The sequence below is a fragment of the Odocoileus virginianus genome, chromosome 5 (assembly GCF_023699985.2).
Source record: "Odocoileus virginianus isolate 20LAN1187 ecotype Illinois chromosome 5, Ovbor_1.2, whole genome shotgun sequence".
Lineage (NCBI taxonomy): Eukaryota > Metazoa > Chordata > Mammalia > Artiodactyla > Cervidae > Odocoileus > Odocoileus virginianus.
In genome coordinates, this window is record NC_069678.1 from 52,864,246 (window position 1) to 52,881,280 (window position 17,035).

At 34.9% G+C, this 17,035-nt stretch overlaps 1 protein-coding gene across 4 annotated transcripts in view; it reads left to right on the forward strand.

The window, feature by feature from the left end:
* LRRIQ3 (leucine rich repeats and IQ motif containing 3) overlaps positions 1–17,035 on the forward strand; it is a 196,135-nt gene that overhangs the window by 113,500 nt on the left and 65,600 nt on the right. For all 4 annotated transcript variants that reach the window (XM_020877711.2, XM_020877712.2, XM_070467927.1 and 1 more), the window contains exon 6: positions 6,213–6,321. In XM_020877711.2, the coding sequence (XP_020733370.1) occupies positions 6,213–6,321 (109 nt within the window). The remainder of the gene's footprint in view (positions 1–6,212; positions 6,322–17,035) is intronic.

Below are 17,035 nucleotides of genomic sequence, written 5' to 3' on the forward strand. Positions count from 1 at the left end.
ATTTTAAGTGTTACTTGGGTAGAGTCCTTTAAAAAATATAAACTAGCAATTTAGGAAAAGGTCAGTTTTCATTTTAGTCCCAAAGAAAGGCAATGCTGAAGAATTTTCAAACTATCGTACTGTTGCACTCATTTCACATACTAGCAAGGTAATGCTCAAAATCTTTCAAGCTAGGCTTTCACAATATATGAACCGAGAACTTCCAGATATTCAAGCTGGATTTAGAAAAGGCAGAGGAACCATAGATCAAATTGCAAACATATGTTGGAGCATAGAAAAAGCAATGGAAACACCATCCTCTTATGTTGCATTGACCATGCAAAAGCCTTTGACTGTGTGAATCACAACAAACCATGGAAAATTCTTAAAGAGATGGAAATACCAGACCATGGTACCTGTTACCAGGACATGTTACCTGTCTCCTGAGAAACTTATATGCAGGTCACGAAGGAACAGTTTGAACTGGACATGGAACAATGGACTGGTTCAAAATCGGGAAAGCATTACATCGAGGCTGTATATTGTCACCCTGCTTTTTTAACATCTATGCAGAGTAAATCCTGTGAAATGCCAGGCTGGATGACTCACAATCTGGAATCAAGATTGCCAGGAGGAGTATCAACTTCACATATGCAGAGGATATCACTCTCATGGCAGAAAGTGAAGAGGAATTAAAGAGCCTCTTGATGAGGGTGAAAGAGGAGAGTGAAAAACCTGACTTAAAACTCAGCATTCAAAAAACAAAAATCATGGTATCCGATCCCATCACTTCATGGCGAATAGATGGGGAAAAAAATGGAAGCAGTGACAGATTTTATTTTCTTGGGCTCCAAAGCCACTGTGGACGGTGACTGCAGCCATGAAATTAAAAGATGCTGCCTCCTTGGAAGAAAACCTATGAAAAACATAGACAGCATATTAAAAAGCAGAGATTTCACTTTGCTGACAAATGTCCATCCAGTCATAGCTGTGATTTTTCCAATATTCATGTATGGGTATGAGAGTTGGACCATAAAGAAGGATGAGTGCCAAAGAATTTATGCTTTTGAGTTGTGCTGCTGGAGAAGACTCTTGAGAGTCTCTTGGACTAAGAAGATCAAACCACTCAATCCTAAAGAAAATCAGCCCTGGATATTCATTGGAAGGACTGATGCTGAAGCTGAAGCTGCAATACTTTGGCCACTAAAGTGAAGAGTCAGCTCATTGGAAAAGACCCTGATGCTGGAAAAAATTGAGGGCCAGAGGAGAAGGGGACAGCAGAGGATGAGATGGTTGGATGGCATGATTGACTCAATGGACATAAGTCTGAGCAAGCAGTGAGAGATAGTGAAAGACAGGGAAGTCTGGTGTGCTGCAGTTCATGGGGTCACAAAGTGGTGAACATGATTTAGCGACTGAACAACATTGTCTAGTTATTAGGCTATTTCCAAAAAATGGAGTTGGTATTATGTTAGCCAATGTTCCTAAACCTCCACTCATTGCTTCTAGCACTTCTCTTTAATGCTATTCATTCCACATAACAAATAATTATTGAGTATGTGCTGCGTGCCAAGGGCCACTCTTTACTTTGAGTAAACAAGACAAAAAAAGTGCATAGTGCTTTGTGGACTAGATTCTAAGAAAAAAATATATAATCTTAGTAAACAAATAAAATTGTGATAAATGTTATGAATTAAATAAGGTTCTGAGATAGAGAATAATAGGAGGATGCCTACTTCTCATAGGATTTTCACAAAATGTTTCTTTTTTCTGAGGGGATAATATTTAAAATTAAGACATAAAGGATAAGAAGCTAGTCATGAAAAGTATAGGAAGGAGAGTATTCTAGGCAGAAGGAAGAGCTTACACAAGGAACTGAGGCATGCAGTAGCTTGTTTTAGTTGGATTAAGTTCAAGGGACTGAGTGAAATCCACATGGTAGGAGTATAATTAACCAAGTTGAGTAGCACAAGATAGTTTGATTGTGTATTTGAGGGCCATATTTTACTGAATTTTTGTGTCTCATAATAAGGATTTGGACATAGTAAGGACCTTGGACAGCCATTATGGGATTTTAAAGCCAAAGAAAAACAATGATCAGAGTTACCTTTTGACAAATGTAAATATATCTTGTGAGAGCAAGGGTTATGGCAGAGACCAATAGGAAACCATTGATATTTCTGTTTGGAAGAGATGATTATAGGTTATCGTAGAGAAGTGAAGTGAAATCAGAGAGAAGCAAACATTTGAAATAGATTTAGAAAGTAGAATTGCTGAGATTTGCTGATGACTTAAAGTGTTTCAGAAAAAGGATAAAATAGAGATGAAATTCTAAATTTCTATGATTTGAATAAGAGAATGATATCCTTTTAGAAGATAAGGAAGATGGAAGTTGGAGGACATGAGAAGCCTGAATCTCTATTACCTCTTCTCTATACTTACGCATAGCTTATTTATGTAGGTCTTATTTTAAAAATAGTTCAGTAGGTAGGCTCCTTTCTTTTCATATTCCAGGGTATCTTTAATCATCTGAAAATCTGTTGCCCTGACCTAACATAGTACTTCAACTATGGTTCTGATCAGAAATTAATATGGTAAGACTGTAATTTCCTTCATTCTAGATAGAATGCTTAATACAGCATAAAAGTCATGACACATTAGACTTTTACTATAGTCTTAATTAAAATATTTTTATCATTCATGTTTTCAATAATATTATTTTAGTGATTAAATCTATTTTCCCAACTGCAATATCTATTCCTATTAAAATTCATCTATTCCAATTTGACCCATTGCTCCATCTATCTGTAATCTTTTAAATTTGTCTGATCTTAACTGATTTTGTTCTTTTACCACCTCCTTTGAAAATTTGATAAGAATTTTCCTTGTAGTTTTGTTCACACCATTCAGATAAATATTGATCAGCATAGGGCTAAGAAGTTGTCCATGTATCATGACATTAGAGAGCTCCCTTCATTTTATTAATGCTTACTCTTTTCCATATGATAACCCAACATCTCTGATCTGTACCTAATCATAGTATCTTTCCATAAAGTAGTAAAAGTATTTATCAAACGTTGTTGAAATTCAGATCTGTCTTATCAAGGGTATTTGAACCTGATTCTGACTCTGTTAAAAATAAAATTATACCTGACGTAATTAGTTTTCACTATATACTGCTCCTTGGTGATTATTTCTTTTCTAAATGCTACCAAAAATCCTTAAAATATTTCCCTAAGTTATTGAAGACCAGTGTTAAGGTTAAGGCACTTTCGTTAATAGAATATCCTTTCAGTTATTGAAAACAAGATACTTATTAGGTTATCTCCAGTGGTATCATAACTTATTTTCTCTGTGATTGTGAAGATCAGTCAATAAATGGGTACATCCTTCCTTTTTTTAATTGCAGTATATTAAACAAAAATCCAATTTTCTTTATATTGACAGCTTATATAAGTCTCATATATAAGTCTTTTATATAAGTCTCAGTTCATTTGAAGTTTTAGACTCTGATCATCTTTCTATAGATTTGTTTCACATCACATATGCACCCTATATCATGGATTCTTCTTTTACAAAATCCAAGGAAGGGGAAATGATTTTAAATGATGACAAACAGTGATATATGAATTATATATGAAAAAGGATAAGGGGGCAAACCAATATATATATATATATATATATATATATATATATATATTGATTCCACTTGAGGGCTTTAAAATTTCATGATTCTGCAAATAAACTTTATTTGTGATAGAGTTTGGATACTCAGATTTGACAAATACATACATTTAAAATTTTTTTCTATTCTTCTAGAGGGGTAAAGGGATAAGTACTAGTAGAAAAAGAATTGTTGAATGTACCATTTCATTCTACTTTTATTATTTTCTTATAAGGAGAATGTAAGTGTGAGATCTTGAAGAAAGAAAACAGTCTATCACTGAATTAGAATTTGAATTGATTTTTAACATATGATGAATTACATTGTTAAGAGGGAGAGATAGAACATGGTTACCAAAATAGAGCAAAATTCATAGAAGAAAAAGGATACAAGAATGATAATATGGCATGAAGAAGATTGATGGACAAATTTGAGATTGAAAAAGGCTTTGAAATTGATTGTTAAGATTTGGTGGCGAAACAGTAGTCTACATTTTTCTGTCATACTTTGTTTAATGGAAAGAATTGAGCCCTAATGAAAATAGACAACATTACTTAAAATATTGCCATTCTTTGATAATGTGTTACTGTGTATTACTATAATTATTCTTGATAACCTTAAGAAAAACTTCTAAATATAGAGAGAATAGGTGAGCTCAAAAGTAGCTACCTATTTGTCTTTCTAGCAAAAAATAGTACTTTTGTCATGTAAGAACTTAAAGTAGTGTTGTATAAAAGTTATTAGGGAAGGAATTTTTAGAGCAGAATGAAAATTGAGATTCATTCCAAGACCAGATAATACTGAGTACCTAACACAAACATTAAAAAAAAAATTCCTTGCATAGTGAGTCACTGCATAGAGACTGTGTTTTCAAAAAATAATTTAGAGGACATATAAAATCTAAAAGATAAAAAGAAATTCAAGGATATTTAATTAAATATATCTATTATATGGTACAGAAATTTGTTCATAAAATTGTGAATACAGGGGACTAGGACACATATCCAAGTGTTCCTTCTAAATTGTAGAGTAAAAGAAGTTTTGACAACTGGACAGTTAAGGCAAGGGGACTATGAAAAAAATCTGTTTAAAAATTCTATCACCTATCATATGTTAGAGAATTTTTGTGAGTTTTCTCCCCTTGGATGAAGGTACTGCTATTCCCAAGAACTAGAAATAAGTACTGAAAGGTTTAGAGGAAAGATATGACAACAAATCTCTTGAGTATGTTGTGTCTGTGAGATTTCCCAGGGCAAAAGAGCTCAGTTAATAATGGTTATAAGTATTAAATAAATTAATATCTATAAAGAATGTAAAATAATGGCAAATATGATAAACACTATACAAGTATTCAATAAACAAATATACAGAACCAAATCTCAGAAAAGAGATCTACCTGAGGACACATACATATATATATATGTGTGTGTGTGTGTGTAAATATATATATTTAAAAATTCACAAATATATTTACAAATTACAAATACATTTATGATTCACAAACACACACACACACACACACACATATATATATGTCAAATCAAAATTTAGACCAGTGAATCGTCAAAATTTAGACCAGTGGTTCTCATCAAGGAAAGTATAATATCCTGGGAAGGATTTTTCAAATACAAGCATATGTCCCTTCCTAAAATTTTTATTTTTTCTCCTGTAGCAGTGTATTAGTTGCCTACGAATGTCTGTCCTTCTCTTCTTTTTTGGTAACAGACCCTCCATTATACTCCAGGAAGTAAAGTCCATAGCACAAAGGCTGCATTTCTTGCCCTCTCAAGTTTTAGCTGTGGGAACTCAATGAGATGTGAACAGAAGTTATTGGAAGGGCCTCTAGGAAAGTTCCTTAAGACAACATGGCCTGTGTACTTTTATCATTTTATCCTTTCTTCCATCTTGCTGACTGAAGTATAGATATGATGTTTGATGCTCAAGTAGTTATCTGTACCAATCCTGAATGGACTGTGAAGAAAGAGATAACACAGTATCAATTATTAAATCATTCCCAACCACTTTACAGGGATTGAATAGTTTACATCTGAGAGTGCCTCTGCTCTCCACAGAGCTCCTTATCAATATGCTACTTATCCTTTCCACATATACTCTTAAGGCTTGTGATAATTCTGGCCCCATTTATTTCTTCCTGTTTTACTGTCTATGGTGTTCTGTGAAATAATTTTGTCCCTTCTTTCTTAGAATCTTCCTTCAGGCTTTCTGAAGGAAAGAGTCTTGTTTCTTTTGTTTATTCTTATTTCTTCTCCCTTCAGATTCCTTTGTCATGTCATCCTCCTGACAGATCCCCTTCCCCTCAATCTCTGTTAGAACATTGTCTTAAGTATACCATCAGCTCTTAATAGGAGGGCTGTTTATCAGAATCATACATAATGGAACTCTTTTCATCTTTTCTAAACTCTGCCTACCTCACAGGTTTTGCTGTTGTTTTTTAAAATAAAAGTAAATCATGATAATGTACTATAATATATGTGAGAGTTCTTTGAGAACACTAAAATATATATGAGATATTATCATTGTTGTCATTGCTTTTATTTTGTTTCCACAGAGTATATATTCTCCTGTTGATTTAAAATATTCTACTGAACAGAGAAAACTTGTTTCTTCTATTTTACATGAATTAAAAACAAGAAAACCAAGATATCTCATTCAAAAAGGTTAGTTATATGAATTTTTAAATTATATTTAATGAACATATTTTGATGAAAAGTAATTATATTTGTTAAACATTGGGCATGCTAATTTGAACCATAAATATGACTGCATGAAATACATGTTGAGACTTCTAGATAAAATATCTATATCTCATTTAATACTTTATAAATATATATATATATCAAAAAGTTGTTTAATGGATATGAAAGCCCTGATTTTGACTAGAAATTGGGAATTAGAAATAAGTATTATCAAGAAAGGCTCCATCAGTGAATCAGCAGTAAAGAATCTACCTACAATGCAGGAGACACAGGAGATGTAGATTTGATCCCTGGGTCAGGAAGATCCCCTAAAGGAGGGCATGGCAACCCACGCCAGTATTCTTGCCAGGAAAATCCCATGGAAGAGGAGCCTGGCAGACTACAGTCCATGGGGTTGCAAAGAGTTAGACACATTGAGCAACTGAACATACACACACACACACACACACACATATTAGCAAGAAACATATTGAATTTTTTTGTTACTGTATGACTGTGTCAGCGTGGTACATCCTTCAGGAAATCTGTCAGTTAGCAGATTAATATAAATCATTTAAATGAAAAATGATATAAAATGTCTTTCAGATTTTGAAGAAAATTAATTCTTATTACACAAAAAAATTTTATGTTAATGACATTCTTGTCATCATATCTGTGCATGCATACTAAGTCGCCTCAGTCATGTCTGACTCTTTGCAACCGTATGGACTGTAGCCCACCAGGCTTCTCTGTCCATGGATTCTCCAGACAAGAATATTGGAGTGGGTTGCCATGCCATCGTCTAGTGGATCTTCCCAACCCAGGGATCGAACTCGCATCTCTTATGTCTCCTGCATTAGCAAGTGAGTTCTTTACCCCTAGTGCCACCATACTTGTTTTTATTTTGTTTTTGCAGAATTTATTTTGATAAAGTATTGTATTCTAAGCAGATGACGTTACTCTCTTTATCCCTGTCTTTCACAGAAAACTAATAAAACCAGTCTATAAAATAATTTGAAGGTCTTATAATTTTTCTCAAAGTTTCTGTTCAGTTCAGTTCAGCCGCTCAGTTGTGTCTGATTCTTTGAGACACCATGGACTGCAGCGTGCCAGGCTTCCCTGCAACCACTCCAGGGATTTACTCAACTGTAATCCCTATTTACCAACTACCAGGGTTTACACAAACTCATGTCAATTGAGTTGGTGAAGCCATCCAACCATCTCATCCTCTGTCATTCCCTTCTCCTCCTGCCTTCAGTCTTTCATCAGGGTCTTTTCAAATGAGTAATCTCTTCTCATCAGTGGCCAAAGTATTGGACCTTCGGCTTCAACATCAGTTCTTCCAGTGAACGCTCAGGATTGATCTCCTTTAGGATGGACTGGTTGAATCTCCTTGCAGTCCAAGGGACTCTCAAGAGTCTTCTCCAACACCACAGTTCAAAAGCATCAATTCTTCGATGCTCAGCTTTCTTTATATTCTAACTCTCACATACACACATGACTACTGGGAAAACCATCGCTTTGACTAGATGAACCTTTGTTGGCAAAGTAATGTCTCTGCTTTTTAATATGCTGTCTAGGTTGGTCATAACTTTCCTGCCAAGGAGTAAGCATCTTTAATTTCATGGCTGCAATCACCATCTGCAGTGATTTTGGAGCCCTCCCAAAATAAAGTGTGCCACTGTTTCCACTGTTTCCCCATCTATTTGCCATGAAGTGACAGAACTGGATGCCATGATCTTAGTTTTCTAAAACTTGAGCTTTCATCCAGCTTTTTCGCTCTCCTATTTCACTTTCATCAAGAGACTCTTTAGTTCTTCACTTTCTGTCATAAGGGAGTTGTCATCTTCATATCTGAGGTTATTGATATTTCTCCTGGCAATCTTGAATCCAGCCTGTGCTTTATCCAGCCCAGTATGTCTCATGATGTACTCTGCATATAAGTTAAATAAGCAGGGTGACAATATATAGCCTTGATGTACTTCTTTTCCTATTTGGAACCAGTCTTTTGTTCCGTGTCCAGCTCTAACTGTTGCTTCCTGACCTGCATACAGGTTTCTAAGAGGCAGATCAGGTGGTCTGGTAGTCCCATCTCTTGAAGATGGTCATCTGAGTTAAATTCACCCATTCCAGTCCATTTTAGTTTGCTGACTCCTAAAATGTCAGCGTTCACTCTTGCCTTCTCCTATTTGACCATTTCCAATTTTCTCTTAAACCCTTTAAAAATTATGATAAGAACACTTAGCATTAGGCTTACCCTCTTAACAGATTTTTTAATGGCACAATACATTTAGCTATAGGCACAGCAGATCCTTCTGACCTTTCCATCTTGTATAACTGGATATGTATAATATCTAAACAGCAGCTCCCCATTTTTCCCTCCCTCCATCCTTTTAATTCTTAAATGTTTGATTCTTTTTCTTTTTAAAAATTTATGGTGGTATCTTTATCCTTACTGATTTTTTGTCTTCTGTGTACATGAACTCATCAAACTCTACCAGATTCTTATTTGTCAGTGACTTGGTTTGTTATTTCATCACTTCTCTATTAAGTTCATATACTTTATATATTTCCTAAAACTCTGCATCTTTTATTTAAAAGTAATGTTATTTTAATCCAATTATTTGACTCCTAGGTTTACAAATCAAAATGAAATTAAGGAAATATAGTAGTCCCATGCTCCATACCCTCCCACTCACTTTTGTTGCTTCCCCAGAGCAATAATCCTTTAATAATTTTTGAATACTCTTGTTACTTACTTTCATATTTCCAAGTAATATATTTATTGTTAGAATTTCTTTTTTAATTTTAGATTTTATACTGGAGATTTAATTATTTATAAATTCCCCCTAATTCACATTCTTAACATGTCCCCTCCCCTTTTCTCCCAATAAAATTATATTATCACTATTTGGGGATTAATTAATAATTAACATTTTAATTATTATGGCTATATAAATAACTACTAACAGCTGAGTCACACAGTATACTAGGCTATGTTTGCCTTATACTATTACTTAAAAACTCGTTTGGAAACCTCATAATAGTCAACTCTCACCAAGCACATCCATACATATATATTTTTTCAATATACTTCTGCTTGAGACCTTAATTTGCTAATTTAATCAGGACTATTTGCTTTCTAAATTTGTTTTTAACAGCTGTCATCTTGGTACATCACTTCATCTTGGTACATTCATTCAGTACTGTGATCCTGAGAATTCATTTGTCTCATATACTGTGTTATGACCTGTTTCCAGGGTTCTATATCTTTTTTCTTGGTTTATTTTCTTATATTACTACAATACTTTCTTACTAGTTTACAGAGAAATTATGCATTAGAAGTAATTTTTTTAAAAAAACTTAAAAACCTAAGCATATTTTTATGCTACATATACATTTAATTGATGATTTAACTGCAGAATTGTCATAGTTTTCTCAGAATTGCTTCATTGTCTTCTAGCTTCCAGTGTTACCTTTGAGAAATCCATTGCCATGTAATTCTCATTCTGATGTGTGTGAACTTCTGTGTGTTGTTTTTGTCTACTGACTAGAAACATTTAGCAGTTTATCTCTGTACCAAGTATTTTGCAGTTTCACAGTGATTTGGCTCAGATATTTGTTTGCTTGTGAGGATTTTCTTTTGATTCAATTTATTGTGACTTTTCAATCTGAAAATTTATATTCCTCATTTGTCAGTATTTCTCTTGTCTTATTTTTAAGGTAATGCATGTATTAAATATAACACAAAACATACCACTGTAACCATCTTAACTGTATATTAAGCATATTTATATTGTTGTACAACCATCATGACCATCCATCTGCAGGAGCTTTTTATAAACTCTTTCAACTGGAATGCTATACCCATTGAACACTAACTTCCAGTCCTCCCATCCTCTTATTTTCTGGAAATTACCATTCTACCTTCTGTCTCTAGAATTATTATGAGTGTGGTTACTACAGATATTTTTATATAAATGGAATTATACAACATTTGCCCTTTATTTACTGGCTTATTTTAATTAGCATAATATCTTTAAAGTTCACCCATGTTGTAGCAAAATTGCTTTCCTTTTAAGGTTGAATAATTTTCCATTATAACTAGGTACCATGTTTTTATCCATTCATTTATCAGTTGGCACTTGCTTTGCTTCTACCTTTTAGCTATTGTGAATAATGCTGCTATTAACATGGGTGTACAGGTATCTCTTTGAGACCCTGTTTTCATTTGTTTTGGGTTTATACCCAGAAGTGAAATTTCTGGATGATATAATTTTATTTTTATTTTTTTGAGGAACTACCATACTTTTTTCCACAATGATTATACCACTCTACATTCTCAATATTAGTGCACAAGAATTCCAATTTCTCCACATCCTGACCAACAGATGTTATCTTTTTTTTTTTGGCTGTTGTTGTTACTGCCATCCTAGTGATTTTGAGGTCATATCTCATTGTGGTTTTGATTTGCATGTCCATAATCATTAGTGATGTTGAGCATTTTTACTGTGTTTATTTATTATTTATGTATCATCTTTGGAAAAATATCTATTCACATCATTTGCCCATTTCCTCATTGGTTTGTTTGATATTTGTTGTTGAGTTGTATGATTTATTTATATATATATCACAAGCTGGAATCAAGATTGCTGGGAGAAATATCAATAACCTCAGATATTCAGATGACACCACCCTTATGGCAGAAAGTGAAGAAGAACTGAAAAGCCTCTTGATGAAAGTGAAAGAGGAGAGTGAAAAAGTTGGGTTAAAGCTCAACATTCAGAAAGCTAAGGTCATGGCATCTGGTCCCATCACTTCACGGGAAATAGGTGGGGAAACAGTGGAAACAGTGTCAGACTTTATTTTTCTGGACTCCAAAATCACTGTGGATGGTGATTGCAGCCACAAAATTAAAAGAGGCTTACTCCTTGGAAGGAAAGTTATGACCAACCTAGATAGCATATTAAAAAGCAGAGACATTACTTTGCCAAAAATGGTCATCTAGTCAAGGCTATGGTTTTTCCAGTGGTCATGTATGGATGTGAGAGTTGGACTGTGAAGAGAGCTGAGTGCAGAAGAATTCATGCTTTTGAACTGTGGCGTTGGAGAAGACTCTTGAGAGTCTCTCGGACTGCAAGGAGATCCAACCAGTCCATCCTAAAGGAGATCAGTCCTGGGTGTTTATTGGAAGGATTGATGCTGAAGCTGAAACTCCAATACTTTGGCCACCTCATGCGAAGAATTGACTCATTGGAAAAGACCCTGATGCTGGGAGGAATTGGAGGCAGGAGGAGAAGGGGATGACAGAGGATGAGATGGCTGGATGGCATCACTGACTCAATGGGCATGAGTTTGAGTCAACTCTGGGAGTTGGTGATGGACAGGGAGGTCTGGCATGTTGCAATTCATGGGGTCGCAAAGAGTCAGACACAACTGAGCAACTGAACTGAACTGAATAGATATATATCTGTGTGTATATATATATGTATAATATTCTAAATATCAATACCTTATCAGATATGTGATATGAAAATATTTTCTCCCATATTGTGGATTGCCTTTCTATTTTTGATGCACAAAATTTTAATGAAGTTTAGGTATTTAGGTTTTTTTGGAATATAATTATTTTGCAATGTTATGTTAGTTTCTGCTGTACAGCAGTGTGAACTAGCTGTACGTATACATATATCCTCTCCCTGAGCTATTTGTTTTTGTGTGTGTTGTATGTGCTTTTGGTGTTTTAACAAAGAAATCATTCAAAATCCTGTCATGAAGTTTTTTGCCCTGTGTCTTCCCTTAAGAGTTTTATAGTTTTAGTCCTTATATTTAGACTGTTGATTCATTTGCTGTTAATTTTTGCATATGATGCAAAGTAAGAGTCCAATTTCACTTTTTTGCACATGGAATGCAGTTTTCCCAGCATTTTTTTGAAAAGCTTGTCCTTTCCCCATTGAATGGTTTTGATACCCATGTTGAAAATGATTTTACCATACATGCAGGAGTTTATATCTGGGCTCTTATTCTGTTCCCCTTGATTTGTATGTCTGTCTTTATATCAGAGCCATGCTGTTTTGATTACTAAAGCTTTGCAGTAAGTTTTAAAATGGGGGCTTATGTGTGAGAACAAGTGGATTTTTATATGGATTGCATTGAATTTGTAGATTACTTTGAATAGTAGCCTGAGAATATTAAGTCTTCAAGTTCATAAACACAGGATGTCTTTCCACTTACTTGTGTCATCTTTAATTTCTTTCAACAATGCATTAAGGTTTCAATGTACAGTTTCATCACCTCTTTGGTTAAGTTTATTTTATGTATGGTAGTCTTCTTGATACTATTATAAATGGAATTGTTTTCTTAATATCCTTTTTGAATTCTTTTAGAATGTGTAGGAAAACAAAAGATACTTGTGTATTGGCTTTGTAGTCTATAATTTTGCTGAATTTGTCTATTAATTCTGACAGGATTTGGGGCATGTCAGAGTATGTGTGTATTTAAAATTTTCAAGATTTTCTAAATACAAGATCATGTCCTCTATGAAGAGAGATAATTTTATTTCTACCTTTCTAATATGCATGTCTATTAATTCATTTCCTTGCCTAAATGGTCTGGCTAGGACTTCCAGTACTATATTAAATACAAGGGACAAAAGTAGGCATCCTTGTCTTACTCATGATCTTAGAGGAAAGTTTTTTCAGTATTTCACATTGAATGTGATGTTAAGTGTGTTATTTTCTTGTTATTTTCAGTTGCTAAGTTTTGTCTGACTCTTTTGTGACTCAGTGGACTGTAGCACATCAGGATCATTTGTCCATAGGACTTCCCAGGCAAGAATACTGGGGTGTGTGGATATTTCCTTCTCCAGGGGATCTTCCAACCCAGGAGTCAAATCGCTTCTCCTGCGATTCTTTACCACTGAGCCGCCAGGGAAGCCCTTGTTATTTTCCCATATGATGTTAATTATGTTGAAGTTTGTGCATGCATGCATGCTCAGTCATGTCCCAATGTTTGTGATCCCATGAACTGTAGCCCACCAGACTCCACTGTCCATGAGATTTTTCAGGCAAGAATACTGGAGTGGGTGGCTATTTCCTTCTCCAGCTGATCTTCCCAACCCTGGGATCAAACCTGCATTTCCTACGTTGACAGGTGGATTCTTTACCACTGAGCCAACAGGGAAGACCTTGTTATTACCCTCAGTTCAGTTCAGTCACTCAGTCATGTCCAACTCTTTGTGACCCCATGGACTGCAGCACACCAGGCTTCCCTGTCCATCACCAACTCCCAGAGCTTGCTCAAACTCATGTCCCTCGAGTTGGTGATGTCATCCAACCATCTCTTCCTCTGTCATCCCCTTCTCCTCCTGCCTTCAATCTTTCCCAGCATCAGGGTCTTTTCCAATGAGTTAGTTCTTCACATCAGGTGGCCTAAGCATTGGAGCTTCAGCTTTAACATCAGTCCTTCCAATGAATATTCAGGACTGATCTCCTTTAGGATAGAATGGTTTGATCTCCTTGCAGTCCAAGGAACTCTCAGGAGTCTTCTCCAACACCACATTTTAAAAGCATCAATTCTTCAGCGCTCAGCTTTCTTTATAGTCCAACTCTCACATCCATACATGACTACTGGAAAAACCATAGATTTGACTAGACGGACCTTTGTCAACAAAGTAATGTTATTTTCCTGCTGCTGCTGCTAAGTCACTTCATTCGTGTCTGACTCCGTGCGACCCCATAGACGGCAGCCCACCAGGCTCCCGTCCCTGGGATTCTCCAGGCAAGAACACTGGAGTGGGTTGCCATTTCCTTCTCCAAAGCATTAAAGTAAAAAGTGAAAGTGAAGTCGCTCAGTCATGTCCGACTCTTTGCGACCTCATGGACTGCACAGCCTACCAGGTTCCTCCGTCCATGGGATTTTCCAGGCAAGAGTACTGGAGTGGGGTGCCATTGCCTTCTCCGGTTATTTTCCTGTACTAACTTAATTATGTTGAGGTGTGTGCATGCATGCATTCTCAGTGATGTCTGCCACTTTGTGACCCCATGGACTATAGCCCACCAGGCTCCTCTGTCTGTGGGATTTTTCAGGCAAGAATACTGGAGTGGGTTTCCTTCTCCAGGGGATATTCCCAACCCAGGAATAGAACCCAACTCTTGTGTGTCTCCTGCATTGACAGACAGATTCTTTATCACTGCGCCACTTAGCAAGCAAGGTAGTTTCCTTCTGTTCCCTGTTTGTGGGTACTTTTTATCTTCTAAGTTTGTTGAATTTTGCCATTTTTTATCCTGCATTGATTGAGATAATTGTGTTTTTTTTAATTCATTCTGTTAATGTATATTACATTGATTTTCTTATATTGTACTTATTTTTGCATTTCAAGAATAATTCCCACTTGGTCTTGGTGTGTAATATTTTTAATATGCTGTTTAATTGAATTTTCTAGTATTTTGTTGAGGAGTTTTATATCAATATTCATAAAGTATATTCATTTTCATTATTTATAGTTTCTTTGGCTTTGGTATCAAACTAATATAACCTCATAGGAGTTAGGAGATAATCCTTCTGCTTCAATTTTTTGGAAGAATTTGAGAAGTTTTGTTGTTCATTCTTTACTAAGGAAGCCATCTGGTCTTCAGCTTTCTTTGGGAAAATGTTGGGAAGTCTTTGATTATTAATCTCCTTATGAATTATAGATCCATTTAGAATTTCTATTTCTTCATGATTCAGTGTTTGTAGGTGCATATTTCTAGGAATTTGACCATTTTTTCTAAGTTTTCCAATTTATTTGAATATAACTGTATATCATACTCATAATATTTTTTATTTTTGTAATATTGATCAGTCCCCTTTGATTTCTGATTTTAGCTATTTGATCCTTATCTATGTTTTTTGCTTAGTCTTTCTAGATAAAGTTTTGACAATTTTGCTTACCTTGTTGAAGAAGCAAATCCTGTTTTCAATGTTTTTCCTGTTGTTTTTATAATTCTGTTTTGTTATTTCTATGCTAGTATTTATTATTTCCTTTTTTCCTGCTAGCTTTGAGTTTAGTTCATTCTTCTTTTTCTAATTCCACAAGCTATATAGTTTGTTTACTTGTAATCTTTCTTCTGTAATGTGATCACTTACAGCCATATTCTTGCTTCTTGGCACTGATTTTGCTGAATCCCATAAGTTTCAGTATACTGTGCATGCATTTTTATTTGCCTCAAGATATTTTATACTTTCCATTGTGATTTCTTCTCTGACTTATTGGCTCTTTAAGAGTGTGCCATTTAACTTTCACAGATTTATGAATTTTCCATTTTTCCTTATGCTGTTGATTTTTTCATTCCCCTTATGATTTCAAAATACATTTGGTATGATTTCAGTATTTTAAAATTTTTAAAAACTTGTCTTATGGCCTAACATACTGTGTATCCTGGATTACGTCCCATATACACTTGAGAAAAACATATATTCTGCTGTGGTTGATCGAGAGTTTTGCATATGTCTGTTAGGTCCAATTGATCTATAGTTCTGTTTGAATCTTCTGTTTACTTTTTGATCTCTCTGTTGTTCTATCCTGTATTGAAAGTGAGGCACTGAAGTCTCCTACCATTTATTGCAGAGATGTTTAAGTCTGCTTTCAATTCTGTAAATGTTTGCATCATATATTTTGTGCATATGAAGTTTGGCACATGTGTGTTCATCATTATTATGTTTTCTTGGTTAACTCACCCTTTTTTATGTAATGCCTTTATTTTGTTATATAATGTCTTTATTTTATTATATAATGTCTTTCATGTTTTTATTTTATTATAGAATATCCTTACTCAAGGTCTACTGGTTAAGTGTTAATTTTGTCCAAAATTTACCTTCACAGAAACATCTGGAATAATGTGTGACCAAACATCTGAGTACCATGGCCTAAATTGTCTCATAAAATTGACTATCAAAGATAGTTTTACTAAATATAAAATTCTCAGTGGACACCTTTTTTTTTTAACTTCAGCATTTTGAATATATCATCCCACTGCCTTCTCCATTGTAAAGTTGCTGCTGATGCATCTGCTGGTTGTCTTATTGAAAATCCTTTGTATGTGATGACTCACTTTCTCTTTTGACTTTCAAATTTCTCACCTTGTTTGGCACTTTTGACAGTTTTTTTATTCTGTCTTTCAGTATGAGTCTCATTTTGTTTATCTTCCTTGGCATTCATAGAGCTTCTTTGATTTGCAAATTCATATATTTCCTCAAATTTGGGAGTTCAGCCAATTTTTCTTCAAATGACCTTTCTGCTCCTTTCTCTCTTCTCTTTCTGGGAATCCCACAATGAATATATTAGAACATTTTATGAGATTTTTTAAGTTTCTTAGTCTCTGTTCACTTATCTTCATTCTCTTGTCATTTTGTTCCTCAGGTTCAATTATTTCAAATGACAGCTTTAAATTTTTCTGATTCTGCTTTCTTTTTTAAAGGTCTATTTTTGAACCCTTCTCGTGAACTTTTGGGGCTTTCCTGCTGGCTTCAGATGGTAAAGAGTCCACCTGGAATGCAGGAGACATGAGTTCAGTCCCTGGGGTGGGAAGATTTCCTGGAGAAGGGACTGGCAGTGTACTCCAATGTTCTCACCTGGGGATTCCCCATGCACAGAGGAGCCTGGCGGGCTATAGTCCACAGGCTTACAAAGAGTCAGACATGAGTGAATGACTAATAA